Genomic DNA, 16,767 nt, shown 5'->3' with positions numbered 1-16,767 from the left:
AAATAGACACATTCCCACCAGTATTGGGGTAGCTACGTGAAGCATTGATTAGCAGTGCAGGGATTGTGGGTTTGAGGGGCCAATCAACTTCTCCGCTTCCACCCTGCAGGAAAACTGAGCGTCTGTTGCCGATGCAAACGTTCAAATGTTGGGATTTCCCTCTCTACGTCTAAACTGTGCCGTGGCATTAGCCGCATCCGAGGATGATCATAATAACTGGATCGATAGTGTAATTAATGCCGTCATTAGACGGCTGTAAATGTTTTCACACTGGGATCTGGGAGCTTAGTGATCAATATTGTAATTAAAGGCCCCTCTTTTGGAGCTAAAGTGGAAGCGAGCATGACAGCACACTTTTCACCACGTTTGTGTGTGTGTGCGTGCACAAATGATCCTATGTGTAGGAAAGCTAAGGACGGGTCCAGCCAACGTTTTGGTTTTACTAACTACTTTATTCCTTCATTTATTAACCAGATAAATCAATAGATGTGATCAATGCAGAGATCAATAAGGCTTTTGCTTCCAGTGCATCTTTATTAGTGAAAATCATATTAGGATTAAAGGAGGGGAGAAAAGTTTAAAGGTGAGAGATAAATAAGTAATATGAGCCCAGCAGGGATGGGGTCAATTACAATTATAATAGTGTAATTGATAATTAACTATAATAATATGATTTAATTGTAATAAAAATAATCTGTTGCTGTTGTAATTGTAATTGAGTTCAGATACTGTATGTATATATATATATATATATATATATATCTGAGATATTAATATCTGCAATAGTGTAGTTTTCTATATCGCCAAAATAGAAAACTCGATACAGCTTGAGTCTCGATATATTGCCTAGTCCTAATTCCTAGATTATAATACACCCTAAATGAAAACATAAATGGGTATATGAAGCAGAAGCACATTTGATATACTTACAGTTCATATACAAGTAAACACAATGCATATTTAATTTCGCGTTGCTTGTCTTCAAGTTAGACATTTACATTTTACTTTTATTACATATTTCCGGGGCTTGTGATTGGCTGATTTTTCATGCTGATTTACGTGCTTCCTTCCCCCGTGGGAGACGCTAAAATCTCAGTTATTAATCTTACAGAACGTGTAACTGTGTCCCATCCTGCTGCTCTTTAGGAAGATAAACTCTGTCACATTTTCCAAGGTATTCAGACGAGTTTTTTTGGGTTTTTTTCGTCGAAACGTCTTCTTACATTCATCATCTCTCTTCTGAGTTGTTTCCGGGTCTGTTGCCGCTGTCTGCACTAATCTCACGAGAACTCCCACCCAGGCCACATCAGGCGGCAGTTCTCGGCGTTCAGTTTGGAGAGGCAAAGGAATGTTTTTTTTTATTTTTTATTATTATTTATCTTTTAGTTATTACTACATTAAAATACAGGATATTTAGGGGAAAATACTGATACGGGATGATGGCGGGAATGAGGGGTAAAATACGGGAGTTTGGGGGTGGAGTTATGGGATCTGTTGCTTGAGGACAGAAGGATGAGACGTGTGTGACGAAGAAGAAAAAGAAGAATGGAATGATAAGAGACATGGATTAAAGGGTGAAAAGGAATGGAAATGTGAAGAGTGATGACTGGATGAGTTGTGAAGATGGACAGAAGAGTAGGATGGAAGAATACAGGGAGTCAAGGGAAAAGATGGATCCGTAACATTTGAGTCAGACTAGAGAGGAAATGGGCTGATATGCTTTCCAGAGGAATAATGTGGATGTAATATATGGAACGGTGAAAGATGGATGTGTGATAAAAAGGGATAAAGGTCGAGATGCAGAGGGACGGCCTTGGGCGACGGATACATCTAGATAAGAGTTTAAAGGAGCAGATGTCCACGTCAGATGCAACCAAGGATGCAAGAACGGGTTGACCCAAGAAGGGACACATATGGATCCTGGGATTTTTCAAAATAAGATGAGACAAGGTTTGTATAAAAAGTAAAAATCTCAACAAAAACCAAATGAAATCCACAGCACAAGTGTTGTATTTAAGGCCAGGTTGGGTTCAATTATAATTGTAATCATGTAACTGATAATTAATTACAATTCTGGCATAATTTTAAGAATCTGTCACCATTTTAATCATAATTTAATTGTAATTAAGTTCCATCCATCCATCCATCCATCTTCTCCCGCTTAGCCGTTTCCGGGTCGCGGAGGCAGCATCCTCAGTAGGGAGGCCCAGACTTCCCTCTCCTCGGCCACTTCCTCAGGCTCTTCCGGGGGGACCCCGAGACGTTCCCAGGCCAGCCGAGAGACATAGTCTCTCCAGCGTGTCCTGGGTCTTCCCCGGGGCCTCCTTCCGGAGGGATGTGCCCTGAACGCCTCCCTAGTGAGGCGTTCAGGGCACATCCTAATTAGGTGCCCGAGCCACCTCATCTGGCTCTTCTCGATGCGGAGGAGCAGCGACTCTACTTTGAGCCCCTTTGGGCTCCTTTTTGTGTCAGTATACCCCTAAATTTATCATTTTTTTAATGGTAAAATGTGGGAAAGCTTGATATGAAATACATTTTAATAAGTATTAATTACATTTGTGTAGAATTGTACATATAACTGTAACATGGTTTCCTAGTTTTGTGTAAAATTATTATCATTATTATTATTATTATTTTCCATAGAATTTTCATGGCAATTACAATTACAAAGTCAACAATCTAAACTCAATTACAATTTAATTACGATTACGACTGCAACAGATTTTCAAAATTACGCCATAATTTTAATTAATTATTAATTACGCGATTACAATTATACTTCACCCCAACCCTGATTTAAGGTGTCCGTTTTTCCCTGACATGATTCGAGACCTACAAAAACTATAATAATCTTAATTGTAATTTTTTTTAAATTGTAAATACCATGGAAATTCAATAAAAAACTAAATAATGATTGTGATTTGTCTGCAATTGGAAAAATCAAGACTTAAAGGCAAACTATGAGGTGAAGGAGAGGTGAAGGATGTGTGAGATGAGGAGGAGGAAATGAGGCAATGAAGAGGCGGGTGTGTTACGGGTCACAGACGGGGGGTGAGAGGATAAAGGAGAGGACAGTGGGTGAAGGACAGGTGAGACATAAAAAGGAAAACCAGGATTCATTATCCCACTGAGTGCAAAGAACGTTGATAGAAGATGCTTTTTTTTGGTGACATTTGAAAATACCAGGATGTGAGTGGTGCTTTTAGAGGATGAACACACAGAAAAGGAGCGTATTATAATGTCATTACGTGTGCATGGTGCTGAGGGGTTATCCAGGGGGGTCCTGAAGTGGTCCTCCTTGCAAACGCACACCACGGATCCTTCGTCCTCTGCAACACTGTTAGCGGGGCAGGGGAAACACTCCTGCTGCCTGGAGGACATCTTGTAGGAGCCGTGGGGACACGCTAAGAAAGGGAGACAAGATGTTAAAGTTCAGTACAGCGAGATAATGCTATGTACAAATACTTTGTTAGTGTATTTAAGTATTTTTTTCTGGTGTCTGTACTTTACTTGAGTATTTGCAACTTTTTACTTTTACTTTTTTAAACAAATATCTGTAATTTCTACTCCTTTACATTTTAAATAGGAACTTGTTACTTTTAAGACCTTCGAAGATGACGTCACGACGTAAAAAAACAACATTTTGGTAGTTCGGGTTTTTTTGTGTTAGACAGGTCCCTTAGTTTTATGGTTAACATTTTTAAGTTTTTATAAATGTTAAACTCAACTGGTTTTATTTGAGCATCTGCACTTTTTTTTCTCATTTTATTTACAAGTTGTAGTTATTACGAGTGTTAAATTCTCCAGGTCTTTGAAGGTTACAGATTTAACTTGTTTCCATGTGTCAATTTTCTACACATTCTTTAAACACCAAATAGGAATTTTTTTTAAAAACCCTGTTTTGATATTTGTTTTACTTTTTTTTACTTAAGTACATTTAGTAGCACGTACTTTTTCACTTTTACTTAAAGACAGGGTAAGTAATTTTCAAAAACTAGCATGATTTTGAATGTAGCATCCTTCTGAGCGCTGCACTTTTACCCGCCCCTGCCCCTTTGTGCTCCCTCTAAAGCCACGCCCCTCACTCACATAAGCGAACCTTAGCTCATCGCTTGTAATGTGCAGAAACTATGTCGTCTCATGTCTCATTCAGCGGTAAGTAAACACTAAACTTTATTATTATATATGTTAAAAAATGTGACTTAAAAAAACTCCTTTTTAACTCCGTCAGCGGTAACGCGCTTTAAGCGTGGGATCGTGCAAGTAAAGGGTTGAGAACGAGCAGGAGACGTGATCAGAGCACATAAGATCTGTCGGGACATAAAGACAATTTCAACCAAAAACTTAAAAAAAGTATATTTATACTTTCTTTTATACTCCTTTATTTAGTTATCTATATTACAAAACTAGCACTTCTGCCACCTCTGTTTGTACTGGGAAATAGGGCTGGGCAATATGTACAGAAACTCATATGGATATTTTTACTCAAAATGGCAATATATGATATTAATCTTGATATTTCTGGGTTATATATACATATATTAAACAGATGAACAATAGGTAAGGGACAGCACGAGTGTTTCTTGTTGGTTAGGACCCACTCAGTAAACCATCTAACTGTGCTTTTAATGGAAAAGAAATGAAACCAGCGTCTCCTAAAACATGTATTTTAATACAAAATAAGCTATACATGATATACAGTATATAAATCAAACCAAGTAAAAAATAAAAATAAAATCTTAATATACAGTAGGCAATATTGTCAAAATAGAAAACTCGATATATCTTGAATCTGAATATATTCCTCAGCTTTACTGGGAAATCCAATTTCCGTCAATTATATTTATAACTTGCTAACCTGAATCTGATTATTGAAAATACACAAAACGATGTAAACGTGCCATTTTCTTTTGCAAATGAATGGTATTTTACATCCATAGGACGTTGCATTGAACATTAAATGTAACAAAAACAACATGCATTGCATACATTATACAAACAGACAGAACTAGGACACAGAGCAGGTTATAAAAACAAGATTAAGAAGGAAGGAAGCAGGTTAGTAGTCGCCCTCTGACGTCAGAAGAGAGAGAAAAAAGACTGAATCAATAAAAAAAACAGGACAACAGTGAATCCACAGGCAAATACTAAAGAGATTAAAATTGGATTATGAAAGAAAAGCAAAAGAGACTGATTAAATCCATCCGACAATCCCAATTCTCCCATTACTGGTGAAATGGAATCTAAAGCTACTGTTGCATTAAACTGAGATGTAACTGAAAACAAGCCACAGCAAATCTGTTTGATTCATTTCTCTTTGTCTCTTTCCATTTTGACATGCAACCACTACTTATAGCAAGAAAGAGGAGAAGAGAAGAACTCATAGCTTTCCATGTGAATGATGTGTAATGACACGCAGCGCACACAAACACCCCGACACCTGTAAAGAGCAGGTTCCTATACACACGCTCAGTCCAAGCACTTTCCTTTTGCACATAGTAAGTGGTAATGGGTGTGAAACATTTGCTAGATTTCATCTCTTTAAATTACAATGACATGTTTATTCTGAAAGTGAATAATTTCTTCAGACCAGCAGGAAATGAACCAAATGTTTCCACGCAGCTTTAATTTTAGCAGGTGTTCGTGAACCATTGTCCAATTTACTACAAACTCGGTTTGAAAAAAGAATGAGATTTTTTAAGAGAAAAATTCAGAGTTCCGATTTGATTTTTTATTAATTTTTTTTTCTCAGTGCACTTAAAAATGACTGCAGACATCAAATATATTGTCAAAAGTGCAACTTTATTGTTGTGATTGTCCTCAAGAGTGAAAATGCATAGAACAATCCCAAAATAAAAAGTAAATGAGGCTCTGTCATTCAACTATTTCAAGCTTTAACCCAGGTTTAAGCAAAAGTGCAACAGCGCCTTCACAGTAGCTTAGATTTTCCGATTAACAAATCAGATAACTACATATTCTATAACATATAACATTACAATTAAAAAAAAATAAACTTTTGCCTTAGCATCTCAGCATAGTGTGAATAAAAATTAAACATGCATGTGGCACACATATAACCTAGTCATAGGGTAAACACATGTAAACAAAGAGGAGGTGGGCTCACATCGCGCTACGGGGTAACCCACAAGGACGGAAAGCAAAAAAGTCCAAAAAAACTGTGTTGGAAAAAATTAAAAATAAAAACTCGAATTTGCAAAATAAAATTTGTTTTTATCTACAAATTCGATAGATGAAATACATTTTTTGCCCAGACCTACTACAAAAATGTGATTTAATTAATTATTTTTACTGCTTCACATTAGCATTGAAATCTTCCTACCAGAGTAATACTCCTTTAAGTCAGTAAGATGTTTGAAATAACAAGCGTGTCAGTGACTGATTCTTTCAACGAATGCGCGTAAACTACATCACTTCCTTTACTCACAATCCTGACGACAGAGCTCCTGGGACGTGATAATTGAACGTAATCCGACCACACAGTACAGCGTTTGTTAAATATTTTAAGAGTACATACGTAAATATGTGACTGTTGTGGTGTTTTTAATTGTTAATTTAAATGTATAGACAAAGGAAATGCCACCGCAAGACGATATATACAAAAATGGATCAAAACACAATAAACAACATTGACCATCAAAAACCAAACAGAAAATTAAAAAAAAAACCCAAAATAAATCAGATAAAATGTCTAATTCTTTTGAAATAGCAGGGTTTTGACCTTGTAAATAGTACACGAACTGCCGTAAAATAGGCCGAACGGATGTAGACGCGTTTCGGGGATGCGTTGAAAAGATCCGAAACGATCAGGCCTGCGCGAAAGGATTGAGCACTGACAAAAATGCCTTGATTATGGGCGGGGCTCCTGGAGCAGTTAAGACACGCCCATTCTATACTGTAAAATCTCCAAAGAACAATCTATGCTATCCTATCTAGCTACTCAATACTCACTATACGTCTCTATTCACTCTTCTCTTAATTCAACCTACTCACCACATATTGTAGAGTCCACAGGTGCTAGTTTTTATTGGAGGGGCGGAGCCAACAGTGGTGGTTAGTGATGTAAGAAGCCACCAAAATGTCACAAACCACCATTCTGTATGTAATATACAGGTATAGAAAGCAGTCACTGACATTTTTACAACAAATCAAAATTCTTCATACCAAATAGATTTGCTTTTTGCAAAATGAAAGTGGTTTTGGGGTTTAGTTACTCTCTAAGCAGGGAGAGATCACTAGACGAGACATACCTGTTGAAAAACATGTCACGTCAACACGATGATGAACAGCACAGGGTAGAGAGGTTAATTATCTATTAATGTTAATATTGTTATTAACGTAAAAGTCATTAACGCCATAAATATCCCTCCTAAGGCAGTGGGTCCAGTACTTTGAAACGTATCAATCTACAGTCTTCTTAAAATACTGTCTGAATTATAAATAAGCAAAAATACGCAGAATGAAAAAATAATGCATGTAAAATACATAAAATGATGCCCAAAAAATGCCAAAAAGTATAACTAATGTGTATAAAAAACAGCTCCAAAATTACACAAAATGATAACAAAAAACACACAAAAAATGGCTGAAAAATACAGATTATTACTTTAGACAGAAGAAAACTAAATGCACAATAGGCTGACAAAACAACAAAAGTACACAAATGTATTTAAAATGGACCAAAAACAACAACAAAAACAGACAAAACGATAAGTTAAATACATGAAATCCTCCCAAAACAACTTAAAAACACAAAAAAGATGAGAAAAACACACAAACTGACTCCAAAAACACTCAAAGTGAAAAAAAATAAAATACACAAAAAATGAGAAAATAAAAGCAGACAAAGCTCTTTGTTCTTTTAATGCTCAGATTGGTCATTAATCTAAATGCTGACATGAATGTTGATAAAGTGGCCCTCAAAGCAGTCGACCCTGTTTGTGGCCTCCGCAGTAATAAAACCTGCTCCTGTCTGATCTACATCTCTAACCTTTGTATGCCATAAGCATCTTCATAACAAACAAACTAAGGCCGATGTTACAGATTTATCTGAAAGCACAGAAATTGATTTTGCATTTCTCACCCATCATGCTCAAAAATAAAACGTCTCACGACTCAGCGTGGGTGCACATTCTCCCTGAACCCACCTCATAAATGTGTGTCTAATGATAGCGGTGTATCAAGACAACATGTGCAGCCCAGATAACAATAGCATCTGGCTTTACACGATGGCCATCATCCTCCACGGTGGGAACAATTCAAAGACCCGCACACAGCCGACGCCAGGCAAGGTCAGGTGTGTCAGAATGAGCCCGCAGCCATCTGCCAATGGGAGGGGGCAGGATCTCACACTGGGTGGACGTTCTGTAGGTGCTGTATGTTTTCTGTGCCAATGTATCACGTTAAAGTGGAAATTAGAGCTTCAGAAACGGAGAAACGGAAGGAGAGATCTGCAAGGACAGCTGGTGAAACCACCTGATCAATTTGTCCTGACTGGCAGCCACCATACATCCAACATGGTGGAACACACACACACACACACACACACACACACACACACACACTATTATGGGGCGCCGATTGTAAAGTTGCACATGCTGAAATAAAAACCACGTTTAATGAACGTATATTAATTTTTTACTGTTACTTTTGACCAGATTTACAGCGATTTGTGAAATTTGTGTCAGTGTTAACTGTAAATGTTAAATCTAAATGTTAAATTCAAATGTTGAATCTAAATGTTAAATGGAAATGTTAAATGTCATATCTAAATGTTAAATGGTAAATCTAAATCTAATTATAAATGTTAAAGTCAAATCTAAATGTCACATTTAAATAAAAATGTTAAATCTAAATACTAAATGTTAAAAGTAAATCTAAATGTTAAATATTAAATCTAAAATCTAAATGTTAAACAGTAAATCTAAATATGAATGTTAAATCAAAACCTCAATGTTAATGTTATATACAAATGTCATAGTCAATTAAAATAGTTAAATCTAAATACTAAATGTTAAATGTAAATACTAAATGTTAAAAGTAAATCTAAATGTTAAATATTAAATCTAAAATCTAAATGTTAAATAGTAAATCAAAATATGAATGTTAAATCAAAACCTCAATGTTAATGTTATATACAAATGTCATAGTCAATTAAAAATGTTAAATGTAAATACTAAATGTTAAAAGTAAATCTAAATGTTAAATATTAAATCTAAAATCTAAATGTTAAATAGTAAATCTAAATATGAATGTTAAATCAAAACCTCAATGTTAATGTTATATACAAATGTCATAGTCAATTAAAAATGTTAAATCTAAATGATAAATGTTAAATGTAAATCTTAGATGTTAAATATAAAACAAAATGTTAAATCTTAATGGTAAATCTAAATCTTAATTAAATCTAAATCTTAAATCTAAATGTAACATTTAAATCTAAATGTTTTTGGCTGTAATACTTTTCAAAAGTAACATTAAGAAATTCACAAAAGTTTTTTAAACATGGTTTGTGGCTAAATGTTGCAAAAATTACAGTTAAAACAATTACAAGTCAGAAATGACACTACCATACAAGCACGCACTATTCTTCTAGGTTTAATGATACCCACACAAAGCAACAATGTGATCCCATCTAATGGAGAATCTGGACCAACCGCCTGCAGAGCAAAGAAAGCAGACAATAAGAGGAGGAGAGAATGGCTTCCTTCAGCCTGACGGATTCGCAGCGTTAAAGCAGATAAGCGTTGGTACGTAATGCATACAAATTAGGACTTTTGAACAAAAGAGTGACAGTAAAAGCAATGTCATCTACAATCCGTGCACCGATGGCATTGTGTCACACGTGAGAGCCGTGTGGGCGGCGAGAGCAAACAGGAAAAAATGAGGATCTATCAGTGTAATCAGCTAAGTGAAAATTAAAACTGTCTGATTATTACACACCCAAAGCTCCAGTGTCTAATGAAGGTAATGAAAATAGGGCCACTGAATCCACATTTCAATGAGCTTACAAATGACTTTAATAGACTTTTGTCTTTAGAGGAGGATTCAATTTATACTTTGCCATTCTCTCCCAGCGTCTCCCTGCTTTTTTCTCTATAACCTTAGACATGCTTAATCATAAATCACGCAGCACTTAAAGCACTAAATGGGAGCAATAAATTGTTTCTTTGCCTCTGTGACAGCACACATTAATAAATATTAATAACCCCATAAGAGGTTTGCTTTAGAGCCACATAGATGAACACACACTCTGCTACGCATGTATAAATAGACGCAATTCTTTAAAAACAAAAAAAAAATAGTATTTTCATGTGTTACATTTCCTGTTCTCTTGCTTGGATTGTAAAGGAGGTAATGGCATGAAGGATAAATGCTGGTGCGACTCCAGCATTCAGGAAATCAATAATCAAGTGAGCTTTAACTCACACCGGTGCACACTGTGTGGCTGACGCTCACAATTACACCCAAATACACAACTTCACTACACAACGTCACGTTCTCAGACTCACAAGGAGAAAAGATTAATTACAGAAGCAGATCAGGAACATCTACAAATTAAAAGGCAATCAGTTGATGGTGTGTTCTACTTGATGAGGCAAAAGAAAACGAAGAGTCTAACCAAGCCTGGGTGTCTCTGGGTAGTTTATTTTAGTTTGAAATAATGTAGACAACCAAAACTCTGACGACAATCGTTTGTCAACAAATTTAACACTGCTGCAGTCGCTATTATTAACAAATTGTCACCCCCCCCCACTCAGGGCTGCGTGGGGGGGGGTTTGTGGCTCGTCGCTCAGGCAGCATTGATAAAAGGTGATCTGGGGTGCTCTGAGGGGCTCAGCGGGACGACTTACAGCGTCCATTCCGGGTCCTTCTGGCCTGGGGTCGGCGGTGGGCACCCGCTGGCTGCCCGCTCGGCGTGGCTCTGGTCATCTGCTGGGCGTGGGCCTTGGCTCCTCTCCTGGGGTCTCTGGGTGTGGGTAGCGGTGGCGGGGTGCGCTGGGTCCTCGGCTCCTTGGGGCTTTGTCGGGTGTATATGTGGGGGGTAGTGGCTGCCTCTCGGCTTGAGATCTTGGGGGCGTCTGGGCGGCTGCTCGGCCTCGGGCTCCTTGGCCCCGCTCTTTCTGCTGGTCTGTCAGCATCTTTGGGCCCGGGGCAGTGCTTGCCTTAGCAGTAGCGGTTCTTGCACATACATTGGTCTACGATGCACTGGCATGTCTTGGGCCGTGGGATAAAACTCATACTGGGCTTAATATTAGACACGTTGATCCCAAATACCTGGTTTAGGTATTACCACTCACTCCTTCTCTCTGTCCACAGCCACCACCACTATACCTAAGCTTTAGAGACACACAATATGCACAACTACAGCATCACATCTCACTCTCACTTTAAAATAATCAACTCTTCCCCACCCTTTCCATTCCCTACCTTGAGTCTCTCCTCCCTGTTCCTTTCCCCCTCACCTAGGTGTAACACTGCCCTCTCTTTTTGTATCCTCCCATAACAATAATAATAATAATAGTAAAAAAAAAATCCTGCTATTCCTCACAATGGGACAAGATTCCACTTATATTAGTAACAGAATATAAGTTGATATCGTAAAGTACTTTGGGAACACTTTGGTAATAAAACGCACTTCATAAAACTTGTCCATTTACCATCTGATTTGGAGTAAGGGTAATGGTTAGTGTGATGAATTTCAGTAGTTTGCAACACATTTCCACAATTTGTGTCACAATGCATGAAAAAAGTTGTTCTTTGCATCAAAAAATATGAGGAAATCTTGTTGCCATGCACAAAAAAATCCAAATAAAGTCTTTTTCATGACAGACTGGGTTGTGCATCCATCATTATATATGTATACATATACATAAGTGACAGATATCAGTCCCATCGGGGTAATTAGGGAAAACGTTATGTAATAATTTGAGGAAAGTTTAAAGATTTTGAGACAATTGAGTTTTTTTTCAACAGTTTAATATTATAAACGACTGCCATCATGCAATATAATTGTATAATAATAATATGTATAATAATATTGTTGAGTTGCAATTCATTACAATATTGCCTGGAGTACTTGTATATATCCATCCTTTATATTTATCATTAGTATTATTATAGTGTTTCTGGTTTGTTCTTCACACCATGCGCCAAGTTAAAATCCTTGTATTGTTTTTAAACTGTACTTGGCAAATAAAACTGATACTGATTTACACAATGATTCATGTTTTCTCTGTAATTTCTCACTTTCTCCTGCGACTCGTGTTCTAGTGGATAAGAATAATACAGACATTCATATTAACGGCTAACGACTATTACAAATGCTATACTCTTTCAAAATAACTTGTTTTTTGTTCATGTTAATACAAAGGAAGTGCTGGACCAAAGCCTTTCAACAGCTCATTCTGCTTTTCTAATGCAACAATTAGCCAAAGCTCACTTACAGTGTCGTAACCCGTCTGCGTATCTAATGCTTCCAGTACGTGACCAAAGCCCTTCAGTTACAACATAAATCCCTGGTATGAGCTCAAACTGCAGCCCTGGTTCAGGTGCATCAACAGCCACAGACTGAGTGCTATCTACAGACCCTCACTGTGTAGTCAGGGATAGGACTCAGCACCATGGCCTTAAGGGTCAGCGCTTTGCATCACACAGAGAGAATCAGAAAGCGAAGCTGTTATTAAGTCAGTAATGCACAAAATGTGGCTTTTTATTAACTCTTAATTCTAATTATTATTACCACAGAAAACCTTAAAAGGGGGAAACTTTTCCTATTTCCTTTGGCCATTTTGCAACTTCCTTTGTCCCATTTTTCCCCCCTTTCAAAAAGTACCGACACTTTTTTCAGACTTTAAATACCTTTTGCCAATAAATACCCCTTTTTTTGTCCATTTTTGCAACTTCTTTTTGACACATTCAATTTTTGTCCTTTCTTGATTTTTTTTTATAAATACCCTTTGTTTCCTTCCTCCACTACATTTTACCTTTTTTTATTCCATATTTTGCCGTTTTTCACTATTGTTTACGAAATGTTCCCCTTTTTCACTATTGTTTGCTCATTTACGCTACCCTTTTCCATTACATACCACCTGGTTCCTCATTATTTGCCCATTTTTTGGCCACTCTTGACTGTTTTTGGCCCATTTTAGTCACTTTACACTCTTTTCTCGCCACTTTTGGACCATTTTTGGCCACCTGTTACCAAAACAACCTAGCACACTGGCCCACTTTGGGTCAATAGTCCACCAAGACAATGCCCGGTATGCTAAATGGCCAGTCCACCCCTGGAGAGAACTAGAGAATGATGCCACAGGGGTACCACTCTCAGCTACTGCTGTGTGCAAACGTGACGCTAAAAAACACAAACTTTTACAGATTCATTCGTGGCTTTTTTTGCACCGCTTTGATTTGTGATGCGAGACGTTACATCACTAAATGAACACAACAAAGAGCTGCCATGTTACATCACAGCCACGAGCTGCTCGTGTCTAACAAGCAGAGCAGAAGGGAGCGAGATAAACAAAAAACACAAGACCAATATAGATACGCACACCTGAACCAGGGAGACTAAACCATGAACTGATTACATTCATCACGTTACGTCTGAACGAGAGAAAGAGCAGACGCCGAGGACAAAACAATGGCTCACAGACACGTGACGCACTTCACATTAACCCAGTCTATCTATTGAAGATGACTCATTGCCATCCTTCCTTCTATATCCAGTATCTGTCCATTCTGTTTAGGGTGACAGGAAGTGAATTAGTGAAACCTCAGGTCAATCACATCACAAAGGGCCCCCGGTTCTGCGTGTTTACCGAAAACGGACGGAAAAAACAATTAATTTCCAGAAATGGAGAAAAGGTTTGAATGAGATAAACAGACTGACAAAATCACACGCTACAACAGATAAGTCGCTAGCTATTTCACGAGATTTAACGTGCCGTTTCGACTTCTAAGAAATAGGAAATTTGATTATTTACAAGGTTTAATTAAATTATTTATTAATAGGCATTTTCAGCTCAGTAAATAAATCAAACGAGGGAAAGATGATCAAAATGAAACAGGAAATTTAAACTCCAAGTAAGCAATTAATTTAGGCGATTTAATTATAATGGTAATTTTGACAACGAATTTCTATTTGAATTTTAGTCAGTCATTTGATTAAAAAGCAACTTAGTTTTAGTCAGTAATGCGTAATCAAGATTATAACAGTTATATTCTAGTTTTAGTCAACTAATTGTTTATGCATTTTTTTTAACAATTTAATTATTATTGATTAACCTGATATTAGACTTTATTAATGTTTGTAAATAAACAGAGATTTGATGTGATTAATGCACAAGAGTAGAAGTAGTTTTGAATGGATAACTTCCAAACCATAAACTTAGTTCTAATTGGATTTCGTCCATTATAGTTCAATTTTTATTAATTGACGATCATAAGTATTTTAAATATATCAATATAGTTTTTATTCACAAGTATTTGTTTCATTAGTCGTAGTCCCATTATTGTCACGAGAAAAAACTGTAGTCTAGGAAAACAACATCCATGTTAGCATTAGAATAACGACTAATCAGAGCATTAACACGTGGGAAAAATGGTTTTATCGTCTTTGTGGTTTTAATGTTTCTCTCAGTTTTTAGTCATTTTGCTTTCTTTAACGCTCATTATGTGTGTTTGTTATTTTTTGTATTCTGTTTTAATTTTGTGTATTTTTCTGTAATTTTCTGCATTTTTGTTGTTGATTTCTACGTTTTTGGGGAAACTGTATTTTTTGTGTCATTTTGTTAACAGTTTCTGTAACGTGTTGTGTGCGTTTTTGGGGTCATTCTCTGTATTTTTGTGTCATTTTGTTAACAATTTGTCTGTTATTCTGTAACATGTTGTTGATGTGTGTGTTTTTGTAGTCAATTCATTTGATGTGTCTGTCTTTGTTGTCATTTTAAGTTTGGGAATTTTTTGTGTACTTTGTGCATTTTGCTGTTGATTTTTGTGTTTTGCTAGTTATTTTGTGTGTTATGCTGGGCTTCATATTATTTCCAAATTCTTGAAATACAATTTTTGTAGATTTGCTTTGGGGTTCCACAAATAATATGACTGAGGGCCACACAGTTGCTTATGTCATGGATCTGTGTGTGATCACCTGATTATCTATTAGCCTTACAACAGGAGTGTGTGTGTTGTAGCTGTGCCTAGGCGTGTAATTCCATATGTCCATTGTGGCGGTGCTATAGACAGAATCCCCCGAGTTCACGCTTGCAATCATTTGAGCCGCGAGTCAGGAAACATGCGCGCATGTGAATGTGAGCCAATTTCAGGTCGAGCGCTCGCAAAATGAGACTCAATGTTCCACCGTTGTGCTCGGTGTGCATGTCTGTTCACATCTCTGCTGCCTGTCACACTTTGCTAAAATACAATTCCTCCTTCAAACCAGGAGCACGGATAGCTTAGGTGGGAGAAGTAATATTGATTTGTGATGCGGCTGAAGGTTATACACATACAGCGCTTTTCAAACACTTACATCTCTCTCCATTTGCCACAGCAACGTGTAATGTCATTCTTCACTACTTCCAATTTCTATGTCAAAGAGTAAATGGAAATGCACGTCTGTGCCATGTTGGAGGAGGGGACTGCACAAAGGTGAAAGTAACAGATTACAAGTACTCACATTACTGTAATAGAGTTTAATTTATGGGTACTTGTACTTTTTATAGTATATAGTATATTTTAGGGATGTAACGATTCACTCAACTCCCGATACGATTCGATTCACGATACTGGGCTCACGATACGATTCTCTCACGATTTTTTCATTTACAAAATGGGACTGTAGACAAATACTATATTATTTTCCTTTTATTTTTCATTGTCAAAAGAATTCCTTGATAAACTATTCAAAACAATGCAATTTAACTAAAAATAAATCTTGAATTAAATAAATAAAGGAATAATACAAATGAAAATGAAGCCGATTAATTTAAATTCTGGTTCTATAATAAACAATGCAAAACTGCATAATAGTTCTTTTTCTTTTAAAAGTGCAACTGAAAATGTATTTTGTGCCTTAACAATTGGACTTTAAAAAAAAACAAAAAACAGTCATTGCACTGATTTACGTCATATTTGTTTGGACCAGCAGAGGGCGCTGGTAACCCAGTGGTCGGTTGGCATGCAGATATCTTGCAGTGAAGAAGAGAAGCTATGCTAGCAGACAGAGCTAAGAGAAAAACGTGACTTTTACAGATATTCAAGTAATATTACAGATATTCTTTCGGTGCTAAAGGGGTAATGAATCATTTATTAACATATTTAAGCGTAGAAGGCAGCCAGAAAGAAAGTATTAGCAGACTCCACCAACACTTCCGGATAGCACCCTCTGCTGGTTAAAAAAGTACTGCGATTCAATTGTCAGAAAATCGACATCAACCGTGATACCTATGAATCGATTTTTAACTGCCTTACGATTAATCGTTACATCTCTAGTATATTTCTTTATTTAAGTACATTTTGAAAAAGTAAAGTAATTTGTTACATTTCTACACTAACCATTACTGAGTAAATTCTCATTTATTGTTTTAAAATGATTAACGGCCATTGTGAAACCTACAAAAAATGAAATAACCAAACAACAACCAAATGCATCATATCATAGCCGACCAATGAGATCAAACGTGACGCACGGCGATAAAAAAACAAGATTGAATTGAATTTCTGAGTTTTAGAGTTAATAAATAAATGTAGCTA

The 16,767-nt window shown here is 36.7% G+C and overlaps 1 protein-coding gene across 2 annotated transcripts in view; it reads right to left on the bottom strand.

The window, feature by feature from the left end:
* epha10 (EPH receptor A10) overlaps positions 1–16,767 on the bottom strand; it is a 204,785-nt gene that overhangs the window by 70,165 nt on the left and 117,853 nt on the right. For both annotated transcript variants that reach the window (XM_028460918.1, XM_028460919.1), the window contains exon 4: positions 3,249–3,404. In XM_028460918.1, coding sequence (XP_028316719.1) covers positions 3,249–3,404 — 156 coding nt within the window. The remainder of the gene's footprint in view (positions 1–3,248; positions 3,405–16,767) is intronic.

Source organism: Gouania willdenowi, chromosome 11 (assembly GCF_900634775.1).
Source record: "Gouania willdenowi chromosome 11, fGouWil2.1, whole genome shotgun sequence".
Classification (NCBI taxonomy): domain Eukaryota; kingdom Metazoa; phylum Chordata; class Actinopteri; order Blenniiformes; family Gobiesocidae; genus Gouania; species Gouania willdenowi.
Note: the sequence above shows the minus strand (reverse complement) of the source record. Positions and strands in the feature narration are given on the sequence as shown.